The sequence below is a fragment of the Ambystoma mexicanum genome, chromosome 10 (assembly GCF_040938575.1).
Source record: "Ambystoma mexicanum isolate Mex_15411 chromosome 10, UKY_AmexF1_1, whole genome shotgun sequence".
In the NCBI taxonomy this organism is placed as follows: domain Eukaryota; kingdom Metazoa; phylum Chordata; class Amphibia; order Caudata; family Ambystomatidae; genus Ambystoma; species Ambystoma mexicanum.
The window spans coordinates 1,672,235,661-1,672,250,450 of record NC_090932.1 but is presented as its reverse complement, the minus strand read 5'-3'; the positions used below and the strand labels follow the sequence as shown (position 1 = coordinate 1,672,250,450).

The 14,790-nt window shown below is 45.5% G+C and overlaps 1 protein-coding gene across 5 annotated transcripts in view; it reads right to left on the bottom strand.

The window, feature by feature from the left end:
- STX2 (syntaxin 2) overlaps positions 1-14,790 on the bottom strand; it is a 523,716-nt gene that overhangs the window by 140,701 nt on the left and 368,225 nt on the right. For all 5 annotated transcript variants that reach the window (XR_011276253.1, XM_069620086.1, XM_069620085.1 and 2 more), the window contains 2 exons: positions 4,045-4,118; positions 3,818-3,955 (listed from right to left, as the gene is read on the bottom strand). Coding sequence is in view for 4 of the 5 variants with exons in the window: in XM_069620086.1 (XP_069476187.1) it covers positions 3,818-3,955; positions 4,045-4,118 (212 nt within the window). In the remaining variant the exon portion in view is untranslated. The remainder of the gene's footprint in view (positions 1-3,817; positions 3,956-4,044; positions 4,119-14,790) is intronic.

Genomic DNA, 14,790 nt, shown 5'->3' with positions numbered 1-14,790 from the left:
CCTTCCAGTCTAAACATAAGCCATGCGGGGCCTGCCCCTTTGATCGCCGACTCAAGAGAGTGTATGTTGCCACTCCATTCTGCAGACTCCTGATTTCTCTGTGTCCTGTGAAAGTCTTCATCTGTTCATGCTAAGGGTGTCTAGTTGTTTAATCTTAAGAACAGTATCACCAGAGCCTGAACTGCATTAGTCAGACCGAATTCTGAAACCGGAAATGACCGCTAAACCTGTGGCTCCTGGACCTCCCGCGACCATACACATCCCATGGATAAGGGGACCCAGCAGATTTAGGAACCCCTAATGTGGTCCCTGGAACAATCAATAGTAAGGGGGTAGGTTATACTACCTTTTCCTGCTCTCCCTCCCTCCATAGGTTTACATGGGTGTAAAGTCCTGTCGCTATATCTCCCTTACCGGACTAAGATCAGTGATAGTTCTTATCAAACACACAGATGCCACTTTGCCTGGGAAAGCAGAGACTTTCCCTAGGAAAGGGCTTTCCATATACAGCAATTCCAGACACATGTGGCAGCAGTAAGAAAGCCACAGTACAAAATGGCCAAAGGACAGGTGAAAATACAGTGGCACTGCCATTTTAGAGTACATGGTACTCAATGGCATTATGCAGCAAAATGCTAAAGTGCACAGGTAAAAAGTCAAACACATGGTAGAAAAATAACTACTGCCACCAGCACATGCTGGACACATGTGTAACCACAAGGTCGCAAAAGTAAAGGTAAGGATAAAAAGTATCCTAATTGCACTTCACTTAAAGGTCAGAAGTACAGCTTTCAAAATCCAAGAATTCCACTAAGGGAGACATGGTCTCCCAGTCGTGATAGTCCTAAGGACTAAACAATTTACCCACAAGAGTGAGCAAAAAACAAGAAGAGTATAGCATAGGGATTTACTTTTCTCCAAAAGGTCAGGTGAGGAAGCAGACAATAGCAACAAGGAAGGGTGGCAAAGGGTGTGCCACAGAAGTCTATGGAGGAAAGCAGATCTTTCCTAACCGTCCAGGTCATCTATTTCGGCAAATGACTGATTGGGTCTTTGTCACCTTGTATGACAAGGCTGTAGCTGTTGCCTTTGACAATGAAGTCCCACTCGCCACTGCAGGCCTTTTAAAATGCCGTTCTTATCTCCTTATGGTACTATCATCTTTGCCTCTCTTAGACAAAGGTGCCGTTGACTGGGTACTCTTTGCTAGGAGGCAAAGGTACCCCCTTCTCCCCAATGTTCCGTCTCCTGAAGGTGCGTCAAAGGGAGAGATTCACCCTTTTTTTGTCCTTTCGTGTGCTCTAGATCTCGGGTCGCAAGGAGATCTTCTATTTAGACAGTGGAAGGGCAAAACCTCTGAAGGATTCAGCCATTGTCGTTCCTTTGGCCAGCAGACCAGCCATCAGTGTCGGTCACGGAGGGTTTCTGTGCTAAAGCTTTGACAAATCTCACAATACACCATGATGTGATGGAGGCAGTAGGTGCAGTCCTTGTGTCAAACATGCTTGTGGCTATATCTAGGACAGGCCCTAAAAAGGAATTGATTAGATTGTTCTATCTGCCTGGGACATGCCAATGGCAGCAAGAATATGTCCTTTGCAAATTGAATTTTTCCAAGTGACTCATCTCCAAGTAGAAACTTTTCTTGAGGAAAACGCGTAGGAGACGCGAGGACCCCTTTCAACGTGATGTATGGTTAGAATCTGAACCTGGCCTCTACGGATAGAGCCCAGCATAACGTCCCATTGGCGGAGTGCAAAGCAAAATGACACCCAAAACAAAAAGGAGAGACTACAAAATGTACTTTTTTTAATATAGTAAAATAGGATGTATATTACCAAGGATTCCCAGACTGATGACAGGGAATTCTCAAAGCATGAGAATCTATGAAAGAGCCAATGCTAGAGAGCAGTACTTAGTCGAAATATATTTTGACCAACAACGTCTGGCATACCGAGTGATTATGCAGACCAAAGTCTACAAACGTTAATTATGGCTATGGAACCCTCGGAAAGGTAACATTTTCCCAATAATCCAAGAGGGGGCATCACTCAATCACAGACAAATCCCAGCCGGTTTGTCCCTCCTTAAAGCGATACGATTTTTAAGTGTAACAATGTTCAAGGAATGGCTCAAATGAAATAACCTCAGAGCACAGACCAAGCTCAGAATGGCTCAGCCATTTGCAATGTAGCAAGTACATACATAGGTTGGTTGCCAGCATGGGGAATCACCATAGCACGCACAACTACTTTCAATTAAGACTGCAAAGGCCAAGGGGAAGGAGCACATCTCTCATGCTAGGGGTGATGTAATCACTAAAATGATCAGTCCTATCAGGTCCTCGCCGCTCCAGTGCAATTCTGAAGATACCCTCAGTTCCCTGGAAGGAGTAGCTCTGCATGTCTTGAATACACATTCAGAAGTATTCATCCGAGGCCACACATCTTGTCTTACGTTTTTCTGCTTTGTGAATCCCATGACTTAGCTGGACTGGAGTAATACTTGTAACAAACACTGGATTGTCTTTAGACATCATTCATTTAATGTCTCAATTTGCTTTTCAAACCTTTGGAATTACGACTCGGCAATACTAGAATGGCATTCCCCATTACTAACAATCATTCCCACAATAGTGCAGGGACGAGCAGCACACCCCTTTTCTTGGGCAGTCTGTGCATCAGGGAAGATAGGGTGCACACCTCCATCGTCTCAATCAGGACACCAGCACTTCAGTCAGACAGATGACTTTTTGGGGTCACAGAATCTGAGATTTTTCTGCACGTCTCGTTTCTGAGAATAGTTGAGTCGAAGCTTGCTGATCACGACTGTGGTTGCTGGTTCAAGTTTGTGCAATGAAGTACAACAACAACTAATGTTTGGAGCCACTTCAACTAACATCTGCTCTAAAAGTGGCCTCAGCCAATCCACCAAGTCCTTAGCAGGCATCTGAAAGGACAGCAAGCAGATAGGTACGCAAGAGGACTTCAGTGTCAGTTATGCTTTCTACCCTTGTTCCTAACGAAGAATCCAAGAGTGGAAATGCTGCACTGTTTGAGAACATCAAGTTAAATCCTTTTCTATTCAACTGGCCTCTTTTGGGGAGTTCTCAAAACCAGGAAAAGAAGGAGGGGAAAAGCACAGTCGCTACAACCAAGTGGGAAGAGGACCCATGAGAAACATCTAAAAACCCAGAGTGAAAAAAAGACAAAGGAAGAGTGTGACTGCTCCAAAATAATATCAGATTAGGTCTAAAAGAAAGGGGGGACACATGGACTCCTGATAAAGTGACACATGCAGCCTGCCACAACAGAACACATCTGGCAACCCAATATTTGCCACACTACTACTTCACTGTCTGCTTATGCAACATCCTGCCCACAGATATCTGGAATATAGATTATCCTGGGGGTTATGTCATCTATGAAAGATGGTGTTCCCCCATTATCCTTACACCAGTATGAATGATTTCATGGAGGTACATGATGTAGACTTCTGGCAAGTTATTTATGCTGCATTGTGGTGTTCAGTTTTAACTATCCGCGTTTTTATGCTAGTGAAGCACCATGTAGCAGCCGTTCACAATATGTGGAGAGCATTGAGCAAGCTGAAGAGCAGATCTTCACATATTCTGCCCATGTAATGTACAACAATATTTTATGACCAGCACCCACTACTTCTGATCAATGTGACCAATATCACATGGCCAGGAGGAGCTGCCATATATGGCATGTGTAAACGCTCAGCTAAATCGGAAATGCCCCCTTAACAGCACCATAAATAACTCAAAACCAAAAATCAGAAAAAGACTATGTACCTGGGTCTCCACCAACATGGCCATGTCAACAAACATGTCGTGCAGCTCCCGTATACTGGTCTCCAGCTTCATGATGTCTTTGTGACGTGACTCAATCTCATTCAGCGCTTGGCGTGTTATTTGGGAATCTGAAATAATCTTTCAGGGAGAATGAGATATGCTTATAAGAACGGTATACACACGACAGTACACAAAAAAAGCACAATAAAACTCAGCTGCATACTTACATCAGACGTGAAAATAGAGGGGTTACCACTTTCAAGCATCTCTTCCAGTTCCTCGTCTGTTGTGGATTTTCCAGCTGAAGACAAAATGTTAAAAAAGATTGTTTATACATTATGGGCAATTCTAAAATCCCACTGCTACAAAAGTACCCTTTGAGCTTCAGCTACATCTTTTCAGACAAGAAAAAGAAATGCATATAAAATTGTGACAAAAACAGCCAAGCAAACAGTAAGAGAAACTCGATACAGCAGGAGTATTTTTTGCAGAGCAAAGAACAAGTTATTTACCCCTGGTAACGTTCTTTCAATGCCTGATGTTCCTCTCACGTATTCCTTATCTTACAATATTTCCAATATCCAGCTTAGCTGCTTCGGAAAACTTTTTTCAGCAGGGAGCACAGTGCGTCGATGCTCGTCAACTTGATGTCCCTCGGAGGCCTCTGTCACGATGTCGATATCACCGAACGTATATAGCGCGTGCAGCACCCTTTGGCTTCAGTTCCGTTTTTACGAGTGAAGGATATTATCCCGTACCTTACGTTTACTCCTCCTGAGAGCGCAGACTGTAATCGCAGGGGAAATTCTACTGCGGGGTATGTAGGGAGGGTCAATACAGAATACGTGGGAGGAACATCCAGTTGAAAGAACGTTACCAGGGGTAAGTAACTTGTTCTTCGAATGGATTGTGTCCTCCCACGTATTCCTCATCTTTTGATCCACTCCCAAAGCAGTTTCTACTATTTCTGGAGGAGGGAGTCAGACATTTCATGACAATTTGATAGTTTTATGGGTGGGGGGCACGGAATGCAACACTGCTTCACCAAATAAATTCTCTTGGCCTGAGGAAGAGTCTAGACTATGTCTGATGAAAGCATGAACAGACGACCATGTGGCAGCTGCACACTTTCTTTATTGGGACTCCCCTCTGTAATGCAGAGGAAGTTGCCATGCCTCTGGTTGAATGAGTCCATAGGCCTTATGAAGGATCCTTTCCCGCCAGTCTAACATTCTGAAATTGCTAATATCATCCATCTCGATAATGTCTGTTTGGTGATGTCCATACCCAATTTGGCCTGAGTAGCAAACAAACAATTGCTCATCCTTTTTTATCTTTGCCATTATAGTAATATAGATGCTTAGTAAAGGTTTAGGGCCAAGCCTGTGAAGCCTCTCCTCTTCTTTCCCAGGGTGCGAGGAGGGTAAAATGAATGTAATGCCATTTTTTGTGTGAGATGAAATTCAGAGACAATTTTGGGTAAAAAAGGGGGAGGAGGGTTTACCTTAAGGACCACCTTTGTCCTTATAAAAGAAAATAGTGTAAGGAGGCTTGCAGGATAAAGCCTGAAGCTCACTCACCCTTCGGGCAGATGTAATTGCTACTAAAAAGATGGTTTTCAGGGTTAGTAGTCTTAAAGGACAGGAGAGTATAGACTCGAAAGAAGCGCACATCATAAACTTCAGCACCAAATTGATTGAGATCCCAAACCGGCACTTAAAAAGGGATTGGAGGGAAAACATTTGTCGACCCTTTTAGAAATTGAATTTGTTGTTTATTGCCTGCTTAGGCAAAAAGGAATGCTATGGTGTCATGTAGAGTGTTGATTGATTCCTGAATGACAAAATGTATGGGTGAGGGTTCTAGCCCAGGCAGTTAGGAAGCCCACTGCCTGGGTGATGTGAGCCAGTGGTTGTCCTATTCATGTAACTTACTTGTAATCCCTGTAACCGCTGATAATAAACCCTACAAGTTAACATAAGAAGGCTGGAGGTCACTTCATTATATTGGCGACGAGGATGGAATAAGAAGATAAAGAATAAACTGAGCTGGAGAATCTGCTGCGGGGGGGTGCAGAAGGAGAAAAAAAGAGGATACACTGCCCCCAAAGCAAATCAAGTAAGACCCATCACCCAGGCCACAGGTGGGGGGTGGGGGAGAGCCCCATAGCAGGCGGGCCATTCAGCAGCCCATAAGTTGGAGGGAGGGCTGGGTCCTAGGGCCGAAGATTGCAAGCGGGCCATAAGGAGAAGAACGAAGCAGAATCTCTTGAGCTTAAAGGGGGAGCTGTGGCCCATAGACTGGAAGACAGAGGTGCAGAAGGGAGGGACTGTGAAGCTGTGCCTGCTCCATACATATAGTGGATATGCGCATTGAAGCCTGATCGGAGAGCGCATTGGGTGTTCATCATTTCAACAGTTTACAAGTGCGTTGTGGTGGATAGATGCCGGGGAAAGGAGTCTGCCTAAATGTGTAGGTACCTCCAATCCGTAATGCCGAAATGACCGCTCAAGGAAGGATGGCGGTTGGAGCTGAGGAGCTCTGTGAGGTGCGGAGTGCAGTATGGAATGGGGATGTCATCGCTGAAGCAGGTGGAGTCAGCGATCTGTTTGAATGCCTCTAGTTTGACATTCCAGCTCTGGCGCCGTTGAAGTATGAGCTTGCTGCTACGTAGTGAGGAAGGGCTTGAGCAAAGAACTCAACGCCTGGGTGGACCCGATCAGGAAGTATCTCATCAGCGAATCGGATGCTATGTCTCTTATGGAGTATGTCGGGTGCCGTCACGCTCATGCGAAGAGGAGCAGATTGTAAAGGAGTGAGGGTCTTCAACGTCGGGAGAAGGCACAGAGGAACTTTCATGGTTTCCGAACAAAGCGCATGTTGAAATGAACAGCAGGTGCTACCAGTCACTGAAATTACTGGTTTGGCAAGTGCAACAAGTGAAATGAGTGGTAGTCGCACCGTTGGATACGCACCATGATGCCGGCGTAATTCTGGCATGGATAAGGTTGGTTATAAAAGAAAGAAGGGATGGGAAAGTAAATGATGGCTTTGAAGTGACACTGGTTAGGGAAGCAGATTTTACACATATGTATCCTTTTCCGGAGATGGGCCGTGACAAGAAATAGCATTAGTTTATAATGCATGCTAAGGGTAAAATGCTGTAACAGATATATAAGTGTGGAGCATGCTAGTTTGTGGAGTAAGGCGTTATGGTTTGTAATAGCTATAACTCCTTGAGGCTTTGCAGCGATGTAGGTTGCAACAATGCAACATGGACTTTTAGGTTTAGAAACTACAATTTTGGATTGGGGCCCATGACGGTAATGTCTTAGAGTAGGTCTCTCTAATGCTAAATGTATAGTATATTGCAACATGAACTTTATTGTTAAAAAGGTCTGTGAGTACGCCGTAAAGTATGGCTCACCGTCAGGAGTATGGTGAGGAGATGGGTCAAGCTAGGGGTAGCGCCCGAGGTTCATTATTCTGTATGGGTATGGTTGAGTTACCTAGGAGGCAGCGCCTCCAATGTGGCTTGGTTACCTGGGGGTAGCGTCTCCATTTTAGTATCCAGTATGGGTGTGGATGAGTATGCCACAAGGTTATCTGGGAGGTAGCGCCTCGAATGTTTGGTTAGCTGGGTGGTAGCGCTCTCAGCCGTGGTTTGCTGTGCGAGTTGTGCGTAGATCACGTGGGGTTGACGGACGGTTATAGTTGCTGTGTTTTCTGGAAGTTTGTGTCCCAGTTTGAGTGTGGGCTTGACTAGGGTTGTGGGTCATGGGTCACGCAGGGTCGAAGAATGAATGTTTGGATTCAGTGGTTTCCACCACGACTATCGTGTTGCTTTTGAATATACAACTACTTTGTGTAGTTGTACTGTGTGCAGTTAAGAATGTGTGCAGTTAAGACTTGTTTCCATCTTCATCACGGTGCAGTGATGGTTCAATTTCTTTGGGTGATGGCTTCGATGTGCCTAGCCAGCACATTAGGTGTTTTGGTGAGTGGAAGAGCACAGGTTGTTGTGCATGCCCCGGGATCAGAGTCAGTGTGAGTGGTGTGCGCGAGGGCAGATGTGGAGTGTGAGTGGTGTGCGCGAGGGCAGATGTGAAGTGTGAGTGGTGTGCGCGAGGGCAGATGTGAAGTGTGAGTGGTGTGCGCGAGGGCAGATGTGAAGTGTGAGTGGTGTGCGCAAGGCCAGGTGTGGTGTGCATGAGGTCAGGTGTGAGTGGTGTGCGTGAGGGCAGATGTGAAGTGTGAGTGGTGTGCGCCAGGGCAGATGTGAAGTGTGAGTGGTGTGCGCAAGGGCAGATGTGAAGTGTGAGTGGTGTGCGCAAGGGCAGATGTGAAGTGTGAGTGGTGTGCGCAAGGCCAGATGTGGTGTGTGCGTGTGAGTGGTGTGCGCGAGGGCAGGTGTGGTGTGCGCGAAGGCAAGTGTGGTGTGCGCGAAGGCAGGTGTGGTGTGCGCGAAGGCAGGTGTGGTGTGTGCGCGAAGGCAGGTGTGGTGTGTGCGCGAAGGCAGGTGTGGTGTGTGCGCGAAGGCAGGTGTGGTGTGCGCAAGGGCAGGTGTGGTGTGCACAAGGGCAGATGTGGTGTGGTGTGCGCAAGGGCAGATGTGGTGTGGTGTGCGCAAGGGCAGATGTGGTGTGTGTGCGGGCAGATGTGTTGTAGTGTGAGTGTGTGTGTGCGTGTGCAAAAATGTAAGGGGGGAGATGTGTTGTGTATTGCCTGCTTAGGCAAGAAGGCATGTTGTGATGTTATGTAGAGTGTTGATTCCTAAATGACAGAATGTATGGGTGAGGGTTCTAGTCCAGGCAGTTAGGAAGCCCCGTGCCTGGGTGATGGGAGCCGGTGCTTGTCCTATTCATGTAACTTACTTGTAATCCCTGTAACTGGTGATAATACACCCTACAAGTTAACATAAGAAGGCTGGAGGTCACTTCATTATAGAATGATTAGAGGTATTTTGAAGAAAAAAAATTCTTCTAAAGTGCCCTTAAATTTAAAAAGTACTGCCAGATATCCCTTAATGGTACCAATCGGAGCCCCAGATTAGCTAGATGTAATTAAAAAAACACAACATCATAGGTGTATTACATGTAAATGGACCGCAAGCCGGGTTCACAAATTATCATATTAGGAGACATGAACCTTGCAAAAGATGCAAAAGACAATAAGGTATCGGCCATCGCCAGTTCAATCACAGAATTTGGTTTCTTACACCGCATCTCAGAACCCACCAACAACAAAGTCAGGACCCTAGAATGCCTAGCCGACCACAATTGCAGCATCAACATCCTCTCCAACACACCATGTGCTTGGTCAGACCATCACCCAATATTCACGATAAAGGACAAATGCAATCAGAACCCCTCATAACCTTGCCACTCCTATTCACACAAGGAACACTCGCAATTTTACAGTGGACAAGCTGCTCCCGCTACTACAACCGATCAATGCCACCAATACTAAACACTCAGACCTCACGGTCCTAGTTGACTGGTTCAAACACATGGTACTTCATGCCATAAATACAATTGCTCCTCTCAAACTGAGCAAAGCCAAACCTCTTGCGCATCTAAACTCGTGGTTCACACCATACCTCAGATCACTGAGCAAATCCAAAAGAATTGCAGAAGCACTCTGGATGAGTCATAGAACAGCTGCTAATAAAGATACATTTCTATTAGCCTCCCTTAATTACAAAGAAGCAATCCTACAAACCAAAAAAGAAACCGACAATAACCGCATCATTAAAGCTAAATCAAACACCAAATAACTCTTTAATGTACTTGGACAGTTGGAATCCCCGGCACCACTGCCAATTATCTGCACTAAAGACACCACATGGTGCACTAACATACAGTTAACATTACTGAACAAAATAACAATGTTACAAAATAAAATCTAAAACACCCATGCTCCTGGATATTGCCGCCAAACCTACTACCTCTACTCCCCTCCCAAATATACTCAATCCATTCAACTTCTCTCCTCTTACTACCAAGGAGGTAGAGGACATAATAACCAATCTAAAACCCTCAAAATGCCATAGACACATTTGCCCTGCCCCCATCATTAAAGAGGCAGCCAAGGAATTGGCTCCCTTCAACACCTCCATAATCAACATTTCATTCGCAACAGGCATTGTGCCTAACAACCTAAAAGACTCCTGGGTCCTCCTGCTACTTAAGAAGCCTGCTCTAGAATCCAATATCCCCCACCAACTATAGACCTATCACTACGGTCCCATTCCTACTGAAAATAATCGATAGAGCAGCTTACTTGTAGATTCAAGAGCATCTAGAAACAAACAACCTCCTTGGCCTCAGACAATCAGGCTTTAGGCCGAGGCACGGTACCGAAACGGCCGTAATTGATCTAAAAACCCAAATTGAGGAGTTAAAAGATGAAGGAAAACTCACCCTCCTCCTACTACTAGATCTGTCGGCTGCATTCGATTTAGTAGACCACAAAGTCCTCTGCTCGCACCCAACCTCAGCAGCACTCTTCTCTGATACTTCTCTGATCTTGTACAATATGTCGGTCAAGTGATCTTGTTCAGACACTGGGCCTGGTCTAGCCCAACCCATATATTCAATAACCCTTGCCATCAACTGTCTGTAGATAACCTCTGCATGATCACTGGGGTCCGACCTGCCGAACTCTACCTCTGGTGAGGTGTCTAAACCACTGGCATCATGCAGGCACTCTTGTAGGTTCTTTATTCTGGACTGTTAAGAAATGAATGCTTCAGGAACTGATGTGTACCATATTCGAGGCCAAAAGACCTAGATTCATTTGAAGATGACTCTGCATCCTCATAAATAGAGGACAGTGACTTCAAATAATCAGCCATACGGCGAGGAGAAACAGTTCGACTCAGAGTCTAAGAAGATTTTTGAGCTTCCCTCTGTGCGCTCTCAGGGCCTTCGACGTCATGGACAGGCAGTCCTCACACTCCGATGATGGATAAGTGGAACCCAGACACCACAAATGTTCTGTGGGGGTCAGTAACAGACATCTTCGAACTGCAGTCACAGCACTTTTTGAAGCCTGACTTCGCAGTGTAAAACGCCAATGAGGAAGCCATCTTTCAAAGATTTCTCAAGGTTTTTCAAGGATTACTCTAAGAATTCACAAGGAACGAAGCGTACCCTAGCCGAAGAGTTTGCGCTGAAAAACGAAACTGAAGCCAACGGGCACTGCGTGCGCTATATATACACCTTCGGTGACGTTGACATCGTGACTGAGGCCTCCGAGGGACATCGAGTCGCAGGCATAGATGCAAAGCACCCACTGCTGAAAACCTGAAAAACAATTCAGAAGCAGCTAAGCTGTATATTGGAAATATCAAGAGATCAGGAATACGTGGGAGGACGCAATCCATTCAAAATATATATTTTTTAAGTTGAAGCCAGGGAGCTCAAGCAGCCTGCCACACCGGAACTCCCTGCTTCACATTTCAGTCCTTTTCTATTCACAAAGTCAAAGAGTAGACAGATAGCAAGTCCACCTGAGGACAGAGGGTTGTATGGCCGAAAGAGGATGAAACTAGGAGCATAGTAGTCTGTACAGTGCACAAAGTAAACTTATGTGTAAGCATAGTTCTCCAGCATGAATGTGTGTATTAACAGTCACATTCTAAATTAAACATTACATGACCTCACAGCTGGAACCCTGTGTACAATTAGAAATACATACATTTATCTCCATATATAGCTCTATATTACAGCCCATATTGGAGGTTTCTGGGGAATGTGCTTTGCCAGCTGCCCCGGCCCTTCTGGCCTCAAATTTCCAACTCACCAGCCCTCATCCCTTCTCAGCTATGTGATACAAGACTGGTTTGAAGTGACTAGTAAGCTGAAGGATATCGAGTTTCCACCCACTCCTAGACTCCGCTAGACTGCCTGAATGCTGGGAAATAATCCAGGGATCTCTCAAAGATGGCTGCCACAGAGCAGGTGGGGGCTCAGCAATGTACTGTGTTTGCATGGAAGGGCAGCAAGTCACTGTCGGTTGCTGCCTCATGATATTTGGGTTTCCCATAAGAGGTCCTACTCTGCATGTTCCAGATACTGGGGGTGCCTGTGGCGACAAAGTCTTTGAGCATGCATAAAAGAGCTCTTAAGATGCCAGCGTAGCTGCTTCGATCTCAGATCTGCAATTCCCTGCTCTCTATGGTCGGTTAAGTCTTTAAAAGCCTGTTAGTACTCTTTACCACTGTGGTTGAACTGTTCAAAAAGGTTTTTCTTCTACACATTGTACCTGCAAATAAAAAGGGTATTAAAACAAAAAACAGAACTGCACAGCTTTGGGGCTTGTTCTGGCATTTTTATTCAAGCAGCAACGTTTGCAAAACCTTCTGAAGAACTTAATTTGGCAGCTCTACTAAAGTCGTGAAGCAGGATGTTTGCCAGGAGCACCATTGTTGATGCATTCTCTCTTGTAGGGTGTCATTACTGCGACCCTGTAGCGCAATCTGTCTGTGTGCAGTACTGCACAGAGTGCTTGAGAGCAGATGAAATCTACACTTGTACATAGCTGAGAAGAAGCGTAAACACAGGGACCGAGATGCAGGTTCTGCCTGCAGACAGACCATAGGGGGCATTGCATGGTCTTGAGGTCCAGCCCGGTAAGCCTTGTCCCTTATCTCTCAGTGTACCACAAAATCTAGTACTGTGCAATTGCAGTACACCATTCACTATATGAATTGCACACAAAAACCGATCCTGACTGCAAACCTTTACTCACATACACCATAAGCAATATACAGCTGTACCGTTCACCAAAATGTTTGTTCTGCTAATGCAGTAACTTACGGCTTCCTTCACAAGTAAATGTAAGGAGCAATCTTTAAGCTATGAAAGGGGTCTCTGAAGTCCAGCAAAACATCCTGAATACGGTGGAAAATTAGATGATCCTTGGAGGCACATTGCAATAACAAACCCTTTTGGATTTCAAAATAACCATTTTTTTTTTTTTTTAAAAGTGACGGCCTGTGTATTTGAGTACTTGTTCAAGTGAGCACTAATAGAAAAGCAGTCTTCGCGGTTTCAAACTGCTGGGAACAATTTAGCTCATGCTTGCAGCCTCACAGAGCCTGGTTAACTTTCCATACAAAGAGCTACCAGGGAGCTACTTTTAACTCCCCAGACAAACTGGCGCTAAAAGTCTGTCTGACTTGGGAAAGTCTTCATTGTACCTTTAGAGGCCAGCCTAGGTTTATTCTTCAGCTATAAAAAGGTGCCATTCACGCCATTTCTCCACCCCCCCCCTGCCCTGATTGTATCCAGTAAGCATCACAGCTAAGTAGTAAACTTGAACCTTTGGGGAGGCAGTTGTGCATTGATTTGGCCCAGTTTCCAACCACTAAGGACTGGTGTCATGATTTATAGTGCAAGGTTGGAGCCTTGAACAGCTGACTCAAACAGGTGAAACTAGGAAAATCATTCAGGTTAGATCTGACCTGTCAGTCATAGTGAGCATATGGTATGGTTTACTTTGCCACTGCAGTAAACCTTCTCCTTAGCGAATAATGCTTTAACATGCATAGTCTTTCCTAGCCTTTTGTAACTGGAGTACTAACCATTTCATTAAAGACCCACGCACTAGCCAATGCTCAAGTCGGTGACCTACTTAACCCGTAAGTGCCAAGGACGAGGTAGCTCGTCCTTGGGATTACCTCCCCAGTGCCAAGGACGAGATAGCTCGTCCATGGCACTTAAGGGGTTAATGAAGGAGAAAATGTTATAAGGCTCTGAATGGAGAAATACCGAAATCACCAAAAAAGGCCTTGGCACTGGGGGGAAAAACCCATGGCAGTTTAGGGAAAGGGAGGGAATATCTTCACAGGAGCAGAGTGTGGGAACGCAAGCACATCCGTGGCTCTTCTGTTGGCTGCCAAGTTAATTGCCTGCTATGCTGTTTCTTCCAGGAATTAGGTGCTGGGTGGATTTATATCAATAGTACCGGGCGAGAGTCAAGCAGAAAGTAAAACACATTCGGATTGGCTCTCGCCAGGTCGTTACCCGGCTGAGAATCCCTCGGCCGGCATTTCCCTGCTTTGTCCACGGCGGGGGGCGTGGCAGCCCCTCAGCCAATGAGGAGGCTCAAAGCGGGGCCATCCCCGGTCCGAGCCTCCACACGGCTGGAGGCTGCCATCGTCCCCCGCTGGGGACTCTGGTACGTTTCTTTTCTTTTTTCCCCCCCTCTCTCCCTCCCTCCCAACCCCACTTACCTTTTTATCTTAATTTTTTCGGGAGCGGGCACGCTGGGAATACAAGTGTTCCCAGCATGCCCACTCCCGATGGCCACCATGGAAAGGGAACACAGACACTGTTTTTCCCTTCCCCGGTAGCCATTTTCTCTTTCATTTTTTCGGGACAGAAAAAAATGCTTTTAGTACCCCGGTCTTGTGGGCTGGGGTACGAATAGCAATATGCTCCTCGCGGCGGGGGCATTACCGAGTCAACTATAGGCCCGCTGCATTAGCTGACTCTAATGCCCCGCCTCTCTGGGCATATTGCTTTATTCAAAACATAGGAAGTTAATATTCAAATCTTCACTGTTAAGATGGATTTCCAAAATCTACCCTGGGGATGGATGATTTTGGGAGGCCACCCTATCATGGTGGACAGGGAGCAGGGACTGGTCTCAGGAAGGCTGTGAGAGTGTTCTAGGGCTACAATAAGTCCACACAGAACACCACTAATAATTCATTTTAGACCGGTAAGTACAAAAATATACAATGATTTATTAGGACTATTAAAAACACACTAAGCAAGTAAAACCTCTGGTCCAATATTTTCACACAATTACTATAAAACAGATCTATATATTCACTGTTATGTATGAGAAGAAATAAAGCAAGTACTGAAATGCATGAAATTCATTAAAAACACTGAAGAATAACCACCAAACGGTTATCCAACCCTACATGCGTCCAATTCTAAGAAGGTTTGGGGGTTTGT